The 15,300-nt window shown below is 42.5% G+C and overlaps 1 protein-coding gene across 2 annotated transcripts in view; it reads left to right on the top strand.

The window, feature by feature from the left end:
- GPR143 (G protein-coupled receptor 143) overlaps nt 1-9,714 on the top strand; it is a 57,767-nt gene extending 48,053 nt beyond the window's left edge. For both annotated transcript variants that reach the window (XM_082247206.1, XM_082247205.1), the window contains one exon: nt 9,354-9,714. In XM_082247206.1, coding sequence (XP_082103332.1) covers nt 9,354-9,469 — 116 coding nt within the window. In that variant the 3' untranslated portion in view covers nt 9,470-9,714. The remainder of the gene's footprint in view (nt 1-9,353) is intronic.
- The last annotated feature ends 5,586 nt before the right edge of the window (nt 9,715-15,300 follow it).

Here is a 15,300-nt window from a genome sequence, read left to right as displayed (position 1 = left end):
GTTATCCTGGGTTATATATTTGTGGTTTATGTTGAAAGAGAGAGGGGCTCTTTCACTTAAGACAATAATATTTCTGAACAGTGTCCCTCAGGAAATATATGAAGATGAACGGTTTGACTTTTCAGATTATTGCAGGAGTGTCTCATAGACCCTTGCTAGATAGTGAGGTGGGGTTTGTTATTGTTAAGTACCTGTATCCTATTGTTCTATTGTTTCTGTCTGCCTTAAGATCACCCTATTATGGGATGTATATGTGTAAGTGGATTGGTTGCTAAGGGGGAGGGGGTTGTCCCACAGTATGTATCTCAGTGTGCTTGTGTTTCAATAAACAGTTTTGATTCTGGTTCACTCCAAAACTTGTACTGTCGAGTTATTGGGGTAACTATAGCCAGATTCACGGATCTCATGTTCCAGAGCTTAGGAAGCAGCTTCTTGGTGGAGATACCCATTTGGGTGTCCAGAGTCCGTCACATTGGTGGCAAGCAGTGGGATGCTTCCTGCAGTCTGGGACAATCAAACCTCCACCGGTATCCAAGATCGGGATAGCAGACTTTGGTCGACCCAATGGAGATATGGACCTGGCATCAGAGTTTGAGGGGGTTCTGCGGATTGCCCTTTCAGGATACCCCAGGACGGTATCTGCGGATCTATACCTGGAGCTCAGGCAGCATATTCGGGTGGAGCTCTGGCTTGGAGCCCTCCAGCTTGCTGGTATATACCAGGGCAAGTGCTTTCCAACTTGAGGGCAATGGGCCAGGGACCAACAGGAGTTGCGGATTGCATTCCTGGGAGAGCGGCCCCAGGAGCAACGGGTATCCGAGTTGGACAGGCTGGCCTAGCAGGAGATAAAGCTGGACAATCAGTATCGGGCTCTGCAATGGCAATCAGAGCAGAAATATTTAGGAGAGACATCAGAATGCTCTCCGGAGGGATATGACTTTGGTGGGTCTGGATTGATGTGGGAGAGCCTTACAGATGCGTTTGTGTTTGGTGATGAAGGGGATCGTACCCTTGTGGACCTGCAAGAATACGGAGAGGCTATGCTCGGTCTCACAGGGGTCTCAGAGCTTAAACCTGATCTAGAACACTTGCTAAGGAAAGAACAGCATCTGGAAAGGGCATACAGGAAACTGCTAGACAATCAAAAAGGACAGATCCTGCACATACTGATATACAACAAGTACAAAGAGGAGTACTTCACCAGCCCATGGCGCTGTCCATGTGTTCACCTCCTTTGTTTGTATGTTTTTTAGCTGAAATGTCCGGTTGCTGCTGCTCCTCTCTCACTCCACTGGGGGGCGGTTCAAAACAATTCAAATCTGTAAAGAAAAGCGCACGCAACCTCGGGCAATAACGCTTTAATAAAGGACAATAACACAGTACATTGGAATTGCACTCACACTTTTCCTTTAAGGCAATCGCTTTACAGCATTCCAACAGGAGCTACTCGCTCCTCCCATCCCTCCAGATGGTGACTCTGCGGTCTCCTCATCCGCAGCTGCCGCCGCTGTATCCCCGCTCTCCTTCACTTCCTGTGTTGCCTGGTCACCGGATGCCGGTTCTAGTGCGCCTGCGCACTATACCGACGTGATATACGGCGCCTCAGGAGAGCCTCAGCCAAAGCCGGAACTACAAGTTGCACGGAGCTACGAGGTGGGGCATCCAAGACACGGGTGCACTGCCTCTGCTGTTGCTATGGACAACGCGTTTCGGAGGCGGAGCCTCCTTCCTCAGGTCCCACCTTGCTTCCTACTGACGCCCCTCCCTATATACCCGGGATACCATCGGCCCTAATTAGTTGATTGTATATTTATTAAAGGGGCCAGTAACCAATAATCTTTATCCACCTCGGCTGGGACGGGAGAAGCAAGGGGCTATCCACTTTTAAAAAACATATATTAAAAATACAATTTAAGATACAATTTGAAATACAATTTAAAACAGTACAGTACAAGCGCAGATATAAACCAGAGCTGTTATGGATACATATTAGGATATCACATTCCTTACATAGCAATGGTTTTCTCCTACTAAAAATAAAAATAAATTAGACGTATCTTAGGAGTATATATATATATAAAACTCTAAACTACATCAGCATTTCCTTATGAGAAAACAAAACTTATAACAGCGCTCAACACCTATGAATAAGGTATTTTGGTGTAATATAATAAATATGTGTATAAATTAATGTGCAGCTGCTGTGCATCCAAGACAATTATTGGAAAACATGTATAAAAGTATATTAAAACAGCGCTAGCAAAAAGACATATAATAAATAATTAAATTTAGTGTAAACAAAGTTAAATTTTCTATACCATGTAAAGTCTCTTAATAAATATAATTAAAGTGCTCAAGTGCAAATCTTTGTTCTTCAGTGTAAATAAATAAAGGTGCTCGGGTGCAGATCCATCCAGGTATACTAGTGCTCTCATGAGTGACCCTCCAGGTCCCCTACTCACTACACTGTAGATATATCAGCGTTTTTGGGATAAACTGATGGGACTGTGATGTCCGAGCTCCAATATTTCCTCCAATGTAGGGAGTGCCTTTTGGTGGGATCGCTCCGTTGGGATAAGGATCGTGTATCCCGATATATGTGAATGAAAAGAGGGGCCAATAGTGTAATACGTTCAAAGGTAGTTTATTGTCCCCCAAAATTAAGTTATACTCACAAGAAGAAAGGTTAAAATGGCAATAGAAACAAACAGGAACGCCGCAATTGGCGTGCGTTCCACCAAAACCAGGAAGCCCGACCGGAAGTGACGTTGCGTGGCTCCACGCCGGAAATACGTCAACGCGTTTCACCCTGAATGTGGGCGTTTTCAAAAAGACCAGAATGTTTCTTGCCTGCACAGGATCGAAAACCTTTCACCCTCTGGGAGAGTCATAGATATGGCTTCAATCCCAAATAGTTCCAGGCTTGCAGTATCCCATGGTGGGGATACTGCAGGCCTGGAACTATTTGGGATTGAAGCCATATCTATGACTCTCCCAGAGGGTGAAAGGTTTTCGATCCTGTGCAGGCAAGAAACATTCTGGATCTTTACGATTGGGTCCATGTCGCCGGGTGGGCTCAATGAGGAGCTGGAAGTCAATACGATTATTTGACATATTAGCATGGGGGTGTGAGCATGGTTGAGTGGGTTCAAGCACATGCACAAACACACGGTAACTTAGGGTAGGGAACACAGTCCCTGCCCGGCCATGTGTCTGCGAAGTGTGCATGGAGGCATATGCACATTCGTGCCCACACAACAATATCTGAGCAGCCGGGCATGGGAGTATGTGTATATATATACATATACATATTTGGGGAAACTCAGGGTGTCACCACCGATAGGTATGTGTAGGTGTGTATATATATGTATTTCTCGTGTGTGTATATATATATATATATACGAGAAGTATTATAAACAACTGCCGTGTAGTATATTTGGTTGGCCTATATAAAGTAGTATCCTCATATACTATTTGATAACTGCATATGTGCCATATGGAACTGTATCTTATCCTATTGAATTTTAATGAGTCTAGTATTTTTAATTATCTAATTATATATTTATTATATGTTTTATGAAATTATCCTGGTTTATGAAATTGTTCTGGTAGATGGATGAGAGATAATGTGGAATTAAAATGATCTGTCGATTATTGGTATAAGGAAATGCTGATGGAGTTTAGAGTTTTATATATATATATATACTCCTAAGATACGTTTAATTTAATTTTATTTTTAGTAGGAGAAAACCATTGCTATGTAGGGAATGTGATATCCTAATATGTATCCATATTTCAAATTGTATCTTAAATTGTATTTTTAATATATGTTTTTTAAAAGTGGATAGCCCCTTGCTTCTCCCGTCCCAGCCGAGGTGGATAAAGATTATTGGTTACTGGCCCCTTTAAGAATATACAATCAACTAATTAGGGCCGATGGTATCCCGGGTATATAGGGAGGGGCGTCAGCAGGAAGCAAGGTGGGACCTGAGGAAGGAGGCTCTGCCTCCAAAACACGTTGTCCGTAGCAACAGCAGAGGCAGTGCACCCGTGTCTTGAATCCCCCACCTCGTAGCTCCGTGCAACTTGTGGCTCCGGCTTTGGCTGAGGCTCTCCTGAGGCACTGTATATCACGTCGGTATAGTGCGCAGGCACACTAGAACCAGCATCCGGTGACCAGGCAACACAGGAAGTGAAGGAGAGCGGGGATACAGCGGCAGCAGCAGCGGATGAGGAGACCGCAGAGTCACCATCTGGAGGGACGGGAGGAGCGGGTAGCTCCTGTTGGAATGCTGTAAAGCGATTGCCTTAAAGGCAAAGTGTGAGTGCAATTCCAATGTACTGTGTTATTGTCCTTTATTAAAGCGTTATTGCCCGAGGAAACTGCTAGAACATGTTCAGCAGCATGCCTTAGAGTCGGCAGTGGAAACTCCGGAGATTGCTGTTCCCAAAGCTGAAGTGCTGACAACAGGACAGAGCTCTGCTAGCCTCTGCCCAGCACCGATAACATCTTCTGGGTTCCACAGACAGGAGATGGTGAATCTCGATCCCCAGACACCACCAGAGACTGGGGATTTAATAGACATTTCTGCGGAGGAAGAACAACCCGGTGAGCCTCCAGCAGAAGAGCTGACTTCAGAGCATGGCGCTCTTTACCTCTGCCCACAATAATCAACTCCGCAGGAGCTCCAGGGAGAGAATGCAATCGGCACCTCACAATTGCAGCTTGAGCTGATATCAGTGGATGGGACTATGGTATTCACTGACAGCAACCCAGCATAAGAGCTTGCAACAGGACAGAGTGCTGCTGGCATCTGCCCCCAACTAGCAGAAGATGGATTTCCTGTGGTAGTGAATGGGACTTCGATTTCCATTAACACAACTCCATAAAAAGGTCTGGCATTGGGACAGGAGGATGTCAGCCTTGTTGAACAAACACTGGTGGATTTTCATCAAGGAAAAGTGGATGGGACTATGGTCTCGACCTGTACCCCGGGGATGCTGGGCAGTCGGTCCAGATCCCCAACAGGATGATGGAATAAATCCAGCCACCCTGTCTTCTCTCCAGCGGCTAAATGGACTCCAGGGAGAAGGGCCAGTCCACGCTTCTCCCCAGCAGGGGTCGTGTTCTACGAGAGAGGCTGAGGTTGGCTGGGTGAGTAACGATCTGTTCCGAACAATTTGTTTGGGGTACTGTGGGGGTACAGACATTGGGGGACTGGAACTATGGACTAATTTCGAAGTCGACCCGTTTGGGGTCTACTTCTGTGTTAGTCTCCTGCCAAAAGGGGAGATATGTGACGTGAGTCACTTTGGTTGGGGGGCTTGTGGAATCCAGATTGCTTTAGAGAGGTTTGGAGACTCCTTGTCCAGCTTCCCCGGCCCCTCTTATGTGTAAGTCAAGTCACCCTGTGTCTATTAGGGGCACAGGGTGACCAAGAACCCCAGTTGGGTCTGCACTAGTCAGACTCGCTTTACAACCACACTGGACCCAGCCTTTCGTGTTACCCCGGTTATCCTGGGTTCTATATGCGTGGTTTGTGTTGAAAGAGTGAGGGGCTCTTTCACTTGGGACAATAATATTTATGAACAGTGTCCCTCAGGAAATATATGAAGACGAACGGTTTGACTTTTCAGATTATTGCAGGAGTGTCTCATAGACCCTTGCTAGATAGTGAGGTGGGGTTGGGTTTGTTATTGTTAAGTACCTGTATCCTATTGTTCTATTGTTTCTGTCTGCCTTAAGATCAACCTATTATGTTATGTATGTTGATTGGTTGTTAAGGGGGAGGGGTGGTGTCCTACAGTGTATATCTCTTTGTGCCTGTGTTTCAATAAACAGTTTGATTCTGGTTCACTCCAAAACTTGTACCGTCCAGTTCTTGGGGTAACTATAGCCAGATTCACGGATCACGTGTTACAGAGCTTAATAAGCAGCTTCTTTGCGGAGATAGCCAATCGGGGTGTCCGGAGTTCGTCACAAGAGGTATGCCTTTTTTGGCCACAATTTTTCCATGAAGACCACTTCTGGAAAGATTTGTATGGACAGTAGATGGGTGTTCCTTGGTCCCATTGGTTTCTACCAGTTCTGTGGTTTTGGCACTGCTGAGCATTTTCCAATTTTGAAAAGGAAGTAAGCAGGATGTGTCTTTCATCTGCTGCATTAGGTTTCCTTGGCCGACCTCTGCGCTTGCGGTCCTCAGCTTTGCCTTATCCTCATTGCTGAGAAATACAGACAGATACTTATCTGTCAGCCATACCATCAAGGGATGTGATTGGCCCCAATTGTATTCTGCAGCAGGACCCATTGAATACTTTTTTCAGCATTAAGAACATTGAGTTCTGGAAGGGATGGTTCAGCCCCCCCCCCCCCCCCCCCAGAGCCCCGATGTCAATAGCAGGCCAGTCTGATATTACATGAAGAAAGAGAAGGATTTGAGGCAGCCTACATGCACAGAAGATATGTGGTTAGTTTTCCAAGATGTTTGGAACAACCTACCTGCCATGTTTCTTCAAAAGCTGTGTGCAATAGTACCTAGAAGAATTGAGACTGGTTTTAAGCCAAAGGGTAGTCACTGCAAATATTGATTTGATTTCAATTTTGTGAATAAAAAAAAAATATATATATATAAATATATAAATATATATATATATATATGTTTTTAAAAGCATTCTTATTTTACAGCATTTCTTGACACCTGTCTAAAAATGTTTGCACAGTAATTATATTGTTTTAAATTGTGGAGTTCAGAGTGCCTTTATTCAACATTTTAATGCATTTTCACCTTTATCAGAAGTAAATCAAACTTGTGTCTTTGACAGGTTGAAATTGTTTTGCAAATTAATGTCTGTTCTTCTTGTATGCATTGTCTTTTGTCATTGCATATGTCTTTTTTTCTAACAAAGCAGTTGTGTATTAAGTTACAACTTTCCAAAAACATCAGAGGGATTATTTTTAAAACCTGAAGTCATCAAAATAAAAGTTGTTTTTTACCGGTATATTGATGTTTCTCTTTTATTCAATGCATATTTAATGGAAAACTTATAGACATTTTACTTTACTGAGAATCTAGCAGAGGTAGATACACCTACAGATGTGCAATGATCATGCCTACTGGAGTGGAGGATCTCAACACCACATAAAACATATACAACTGGTGCTTTAAAAAACAGAAATCAATTTAAGGGAATTTGCTGTATTTGTGATCTGATTTGAAAGGAGTTCATGGAGCCTTCAAAGTGAAGATATTGACTGGAAACTTAGAATGTATAGACAACTTATGTAAATGCATCAAAGTATTATTTTTTTGAAAGTTTCTGTGCATAGAGAAAATCTCCATGGGACTTTTGAAGAGTCAGGCCAAGAAGAAGTAACGATGTTTCAAACATGTTTAAAAAACTATTTTTTCTCCACATACCATCGTGTGGAGAGTAACAAGACCTAACAAGACCGCATGCATGGTCTTCCCTCTGAACTTCCTGCTGCTTCCTCCTGTTGGCGGTCATGGCATGGACAGCTTCAGGCCCTTCCCCACATGATGTTCAGAGGAAGGGGGGTTCCCGCCTTTGGAGGACTATTTGTAGAGTGCCCCAGAGAGGTCTTGTTGCTCTCCACATGATGTATAAGTTACGGATGGCTGCAGGTTTTTCAGCGGGACTATTGCACTTAAGATTTACATTTCTTTCTTTTCATCCTTCCATGGTGGTTTGATGTTACAGATGCTTGCACATCTTCTCTTTAACTTTTGGAGAGTAAAAATAACCATTTGATTGGTATCTCCCCCTTTGCACATCTCACCACTTTATATAGCATTTTCTACACATGATGTTTCTCTCTTTATGTGCCTTGTACCTTTTGGGTCAGGTTGGAGAGTATATCGATCTATATAATCCACTTTTGAACAGGTATCTTGTTTTTTTTTTTTTTCTGGTACCTACTGCTATACTACAAGGTATCTTTAGGATGTTTTCTTTCTTTTTTTCCTCAATTGCATGCATATATCCTTTTCATATTTATGTTTTTTTCATTCCCCCATGGGGTTCTGACCGTGATACCCTAATTGACTTTGTCACTTTGGCAGATCCCTAAAGACACATCATAATAAGCCTTTTTTTTGCCACTTTTTTGTTGTCATATTTACTGGCCTCTCTACCATTCTCCTGGTGCACCCTGCATTTGGGGGTCTGTAGCACCTTCATCTCCCAGGCGAGACTCCCCAAGTGGTGCCCATACTAAGGAACAGAGCAAGTTCACTTTGCATGGTGAAATATTTACTTAGCTTAGCATATGAGGTCAAGCTGTGCTGACTTTAATCACCTAATCATGTGGAAGCAAAAACCCTATTTCTTTTTAAAGAATATACTTTTCACAATAATGGGTATTCTTTGCAAAGTTAAATTTTCACTTAACTTAATCCATTTGTTCGCTAAGTTAAGTGAAAATATAAGCTAGACATTTGTTCCAACAACATTTTTATTATTCAAAATTTCTAAACAAAAATATTGCAGTGTAATTAAAAACACATTTCTGCTAAGTGGAACTGTTTTTCATCAAACAAGCTTTTGAAACAGTCAAATTTTACTCTGAAACAGCTGTGCAATAATAGTATTTTTTCAGCAATCCTGCCTGCTGTAATTTACACTCATAAATATGACCCTTCAGGTTTCTCAAAGCATATCTGAAGTCAGTTATGGTGCCTGCTTCCCCCCCCCAAAATCAACAAATAGGAATATTTTGAGAAAAGAAGGGCTCTCTCATCTTCTAGAAAAAAATCTGGGATCTGGGCCAGTTAGAGCAGATTTAGGATGTTTAATATCCCTAAAAGTCTTTTACACAGCTGACGCAATTTTAGGGTGTGCAATCACTCTCTTTCTCAAACCAATTGCTGTCTTCCAATAACAGATACAACTCCTCCCTACCAATTTTATATTCTGCTTATAATTTCCTAAATATTTGCAACAACATTTATTTCACATTTGCAATGCAAACTGTTTCATTCTGCAATTGTTTTGTAAGTTTTTTATATTTTCTATAAATAAAATGTAATGTTAAAAAAAAAGAAAGTTTTGTTTTTATCCACAAAGACAAGGGGCATCACCATTGATGGTATAAGTGTGTCCAGATACTCAAATATTCCTAACTGGGTTTGTTATAAGTATATTGTAAAAAAAATCAACAGAAAACCTCAAATAATATTTCATAGTAATTATAAAAAAATGTTGATTTTTCTTCTGTATTTCAACTGAGTTTTTAAACCTGATGATAACATTTATTGGACATATTAACAGAAGTCACTGCATATAAATGAATGAGAAGACACTACATATGAGTCACTTCTCTTTTGTTTTGTTAGGTTCTGAAGCTAGCACTATTGAAATCCACATATCCAGTGAACTTCCACACTTAGATGATATTGAAGCTGATGACGAATCAACAGAAAACGTTGAAACACAAAAGCTGGCCAAATGATTATGAAACTGGGCTCTTCACAGGCGCAAATCACAAGTTTTCTGCCTATTACACAAAGTATATTCTGCTTGACCACCCTAACCATCAAGACAGTGGAGGAATGAAAATCTCCAAAGACTTAGCTGTGCGTCAGTTTAAGTTCCAAATAATCTATTGGATTGTATTTAAAGGCATATTCAAAAACAGATAATATTCATACAATATTAGGGATGCCAATATGCTTAACTTGTGTTAAAAATAGGCCTAAAAAATATAATACCTGACTCTGTGATATATAGCAGACTTGTGAGCATGGCTGCCTCACCCAGCTAATAAAAACATTTGATGTTTATAATAGTTGATGCATTAATTCATTAATTTCCCTTTTATGATATTAGCAAATGTTCTCATTCAGTAAACAAGGTTCAGTTCAGAATTTCTAGTGGTATGAATAACTTGTAATACAAAAAATACCTATATGAAAATACTGTGATGATTATTGGTATGGCATTTATAACATACAGCACAGTTAAAGTGGAGCAGTGTGAAGTATGTAATCTACTGCCCATCTTACAGAATGGGGCAGTGTGGAGTATGTAAGATCCAGCACAGTGGGGCACATGGAGTGTGTAACATCCAGCACATTGTACAGAGTGGCATAGTTTTGATAATGTAACATTGTAAGAGAACACAAGCGCATACTATGTGTAGCTTTAGGAACTTTATTGGGTTAAAAAAGTGTTACTCACAAATAGGGATGAGCTTCGAGTTCGACTCGAACATTGGCTGTGTGCTCATTTGTTGAATGATGAACAAATGGGCTTCTTTGTGGGAATGTTCCTGCCTTATCATGGACTCTGACTTCTGATTCCAAGAAATCACCTGCTGGCCAGGGGAGTTGAACCCACAACCATCTCAATTGCAAGCCTGGTATACTACCACCTATGCAACAATCAAGCCTGCTTCGGCTGAACACCCTCTCCCTAACTTTTATCTCATCCACTGTGTGTAGGGTGAGATAGAAGTTAATTAGGCAGGGAGAGTATGTTAAACCTAAGCTTGCTTGACAGTGGCGTAGGTGGTAGAATACCAGGCTTGTAATTGCGAGGTTGTAGGTTTGAGTCCCCTGGCCAGCGAGTGATTTATAAGTGGAATTCTATAGTTAATAATACATTGCTGGCTGGGAGAGAGCTTTTTGCTTTTTACAGTTTGTTGAGATCAGAGTGCAGTGTATACAGGCACTTCAGTTTATATCAGTTTATGTGAGTATTGCTGAAAAAAAAGGCGTGGGGTCCCCCCAGTCCATACCAGGCCCCTCGGGGAACCCTGTGCCAAAATAAAAAAACAGCGTTGGGTTCCCCCTAAAGTCCATAAAAGACCCTTATTCGAGCAGACAGCCTGACTGGCCAGGATGGGGGTGAGGCGAGCAAGCACCCCCCCTCCTGAACCATACCAGGCCACATACCCTCAACATGGGGGCGGGGGTGGGTGCTTTGGGACAGGGGTCTCTTCCCAACAACCCTGGGCTGTGGTTGTGGGAGTCTGCAGGGGGGAGGTTATCGGAATCTGGAAGCCCCCTTTAACAAGGGGAGGCCCCAGATCCCAGCCCCCCTATGTGAATGGATATCTGGTACATCATACCCCTACCCATTCACCAAAATTATACAAAGAAAATAAAGACAAAAGCCAGTTTTGAATAAGTCCTTTATTAAAAAATAAAAATAAAAAAATAGTGTCCTTTGATGATCAGTTGCCCGCCCGCCTGCCTGAAAAATAGAAAAAAAAAAGAAGCTCCTGCTTCTTAGGACGCTTTCGCTGTTTTGTAGGGATCTGACATCACGAGCCATGCCACAATGTACTGCTCAGGTGCAGTGAATAAATTACATGACGTTAATAATTTATTCACTGCACCTAAACAGTGCATTGTGGGGTGGCTTGTGACGTCAGATCCCTATAAAAGAGCTGTCAAACTCAAAACAGCTCAAAGCGCGGGAAGCGTCCAAAGAAGCAGCAGTAACTTTTTTCTTTCTATTTTTATATAGTATTATATATAGTTATAAAATCATAGGCACAATAGTAGTGACACTGCACATCAAGTACTCATCGTCATCTGGACCGGGGAAACCATATGTCCACTGGTGGAGATGAACCCAATCAGGCTCAGGGTCTGTGGTCTGGGCTTCTGGATCTCGTGAAACGCACAGCTGGGGTGGTGTGACGTCACCTCCCAGAAATAACAGGAGGAGGTTGGAGGCGGCACATTTGCAGAGCATGCACTCCTTCTTCAGGCCTTCCACGAGATCCGTAAGCATCAGAATCCACCGGCACACCAGACCACAGACCCTGAGTCTGGTTTGGTTCATCTCCACCAGTGGATGTATAGTCTCCCCGGTCCAGATGACGAAGAGTACTTGATGTGCAGCGTCACTACTATTGTGCCTATGATTTTATCACTTTTGTGAGTAACACTCTTTTTTAATCCATTAAAGTTTCTTAAAGCTACACTTAGTAGGCACTTGTGTTCTCTTACAGTGTCAATCTCAGGAGCTGCCTTCTTGCTCCTACACACAGCTGCCAGTGGTGTGGGCTCCATATGGATTTTTATGGACTTTATATGGACTGTTTATTTCATATGGACTAACTGCCTTATTACATTGCCCATTTTCTCCAGAGTCCGGGACCCAGATAGCAGTACCTGCGTTTGCGCCAATTTCTCCTGCTTTGTCCCTCCTGTGCAATGCAAGTTCTGCCTATTTCTCCTCCCTATCTGCTGGTCCATCTCTCCCTCTGAACTCCCCTCCTCTTCCTCTCTTGTGGCCACCCATGTGACGTCCATAGACACGTCCTCATCCACGTCACCTTCCCCACCACTAACATTCGAGATCTTGGAGTAGGCAGCAACAGCGGTGACCAACCTCATTGGGCTGATCTGGGTACTGTCGTCAGACTGCTGAGTGGCGGCTGTTGCTACCTCCTCTTCCTGATCCGATGCCAACAATGGCTGTGCCTCACAAATGTCTTTTGATGGATCAGAAAATAATTCCAGTGACTCAAGCGGAGGGAATATGGTGGTGGTGTTTGTGTCTTTGGGGGTGCAAACAGCAGAGAGTGAAGAGGGTGCACATAGAGAGGATGAGGAGGTTACAAGAGGAAGGCTGAGTGAGCCACTCAACCAAGTCTGGTGCGTCCTTTGACGTAATCGAACGCACATTCTGAAACTTCACACTTTGGCTCCGGCCTACTGCTCCTGTCCTACCCCTTCCACCCCTGCGCAAGGGTCTGCCTCTTCCTCTGCCTGTCATTTTTTAAATTACCCTGTGACAAAAGTCTCTAGAGAAGCGCAGTATATGTGGAACAAGGTAAATAAAACCCCCTTCAATCTGTGGTATGGGGGGGGGGGGGCACTGGTTTATCACACAAGTTCTACAAATAATTGGCCAGTAACTGTTGTCACTGTGTGTGGCACAGTTAACGCAGCAAAAGAGGCTACATTTTTGGAGGACTAAAATACACTCTTATAAAAGTATATTGTTAAATAACACCCCACTTTAATATGTGGTATTGGGGGGCCACTGGTTTATCACACCAGTTGTACAAAAAAATTGGCCAGTACATTTGGCACTGGGTGTAGCAGAGTTAAAGCAGCAAAAGAGGCAATATTGTTGCAGGACACAAATACACTTAGACAAGTATACTCAGATAACACCCCACTTCAATATGTGGTATTGGGGGGGGGGGCACTGGTTTATCACACCAGTTCTACAAATAATTGGCCAATAACTGTTGTCACTGTGTGTAGCACAGTTAACGCAGCAAAAGAGGCCAAATTTTTGCAGGACACAAATACACTTACAAAAGTATACTCAGATAACACCCCACTTCAATATGTGGAATTGGTGGGCCACTGGTCTATCACACCAGTTGTACAAAAAATTGGTCAGTGAGTTTGGCACTGTGCGTAGCAGAGTTAACGCAGCAAAAGAGGCAATATTGTTGCAGGACACAAATACACTTATAAAGTATACTCTGATAACACCCAACTTCAGTATGTGGTATTGGGGGGGCCACTGGTTTATCACACCAGTTCTACAAATAATTGGCCAGTAACTGTTGTCACTGTGTGTAGCAAAGTTAACGCAGCAAAAGAGGCCACATTTTTGCAGGACTAAAATAAAATCTTATAAAAGTATAGTGTTAAATAACACCCCACTTCAATACGTGGTATTGGGGGGCCACTGGTTTATCACACCAGTACGTTTGGCACTGTGTGTAGTAGAGTTAACACAGCAAAAGAGGCAATATTGTTGCAGGACACAAATACACTTAGACAAGTATACTCAGATAACACCCCACTTCAATATGTGGCATTGGGGGGCCACTGGTCTATCACACCAGTTGTACAAAAAATTGGCCAGTGAGTTTGGCACTGTGTGTAGCAGAGTTAATGCAGCAAAAGAGGCAATATTGTTGCAGGACACAAATACACTTATAAAAGTATACTCAGATAACACCCCACTTCAATATGTGGAATTGGGGGGCCACTGGTCTATCACACCAGTTGTACAAAAAATTGGTCAGTGAGTTTGGCACTATGCGTAGCAGAGTTAACGCAGCAAAAGAGGCAATATTGTTGCAGGACACAAATACACTTATAAAAGTATACTCAGATAACACCCCACTTCAATGTGTGGTATTGGGGGGCCACTGGTCTATCACACCAGTTGTACAAAAAACTGGCCAGTGAGTTTGGCACTGTGTGTAGCAGAGTTAACGCAGCAATAGAGGCAATATTGTTGCAGGACACAAATACACTTATAAAAGTATACTCAGATAACACCCCATTTCAATATGTGGTATTGGGGGGCTATTGGTCTATCACACCAGTTGTACAAAAAATTGGCCAGTGAGTTTGGCACTGTGTGTAGCAGAGTTAATGCAGCAAAACAGGCAATATTGTTGCAGGACACAAATACACTTATAAAAGTATACTCAGATAACATCCCACTTCGATATGTGGTATTGGGGGGCCACTGGTCTATCACACCAGTTGTACAAAAAATTGGCCAGCGAGTTTGGCACTGTGTGTAGCAGAGTTAACGCAACAATAGAGGCAATATTGTTTCAGGACACAAATACACTTATAAAAGTATACTCAGATAACACCCCACTTCAATATGTGGTATTGGGGGCCACTGGTCTATCACACCATTTGTACAAAAAAATGGCCAGTGAGTTTGGCACTGTGTGTAGCAGAGGTAACGCAGAAAAAGAGGCAATATTGTTGCAGGACACAAATACACTTATAAAAGTATACTCAGATAACACCCCGCTTCAATATGTGGTATTGGGGGGCCACTGGTCTATCACATCAGTTGTACAAAAAATTAGCCAGTACGTTTGGCACTGTGTGTAGCAGAGTTAACGCAGCAATAGAAGCAATATTGTTGCAGGGCACAAATACACTTATAAAAGTATACTCAGATAACACCCCACTTCAATATGTGGTATTGGGGGGCCACTGGTCTATCACACCAGTTGTATAAAAAAATTGGCCAGTACGTTTGGCACTGTGTGTAGCAGAGTTAACGCAGCAATAGAGGCAATATTGTTGCAGGACACAAATACACTTATAAAAGTATACTCAGATAACACCCCACTTCAATATGTGGCATTGTTGGGCCACTGGTCTATCACACCAGTTATAATACTTTAAAAGTGCTTTTGTCACTGTTTGTAGTATTGCTGCATAAACGCTCAACACACTAGTCACAATGCTGCACATTGCACAATACAAATCCACTATAATATGCTTTCTATATTAGAAAGTATATTATAAGTGGATTACACCCTTA

The sequence above is a fragment of the Pelophylax lessonae genome, assembly GCF_965119305.1.
Source record: "Pelophylax lessonae genome assembly, chromosome: 2".
NCBI classification, from domain to species: Eukaryota; Metazoa; Chordata; class Amphibia; order Anura; family Ranidae; genus Pelophylax; species Pelophylax lessonae.
This window is presented reverse-complemented; position numbering and strand designations above follow the sequence as displayed.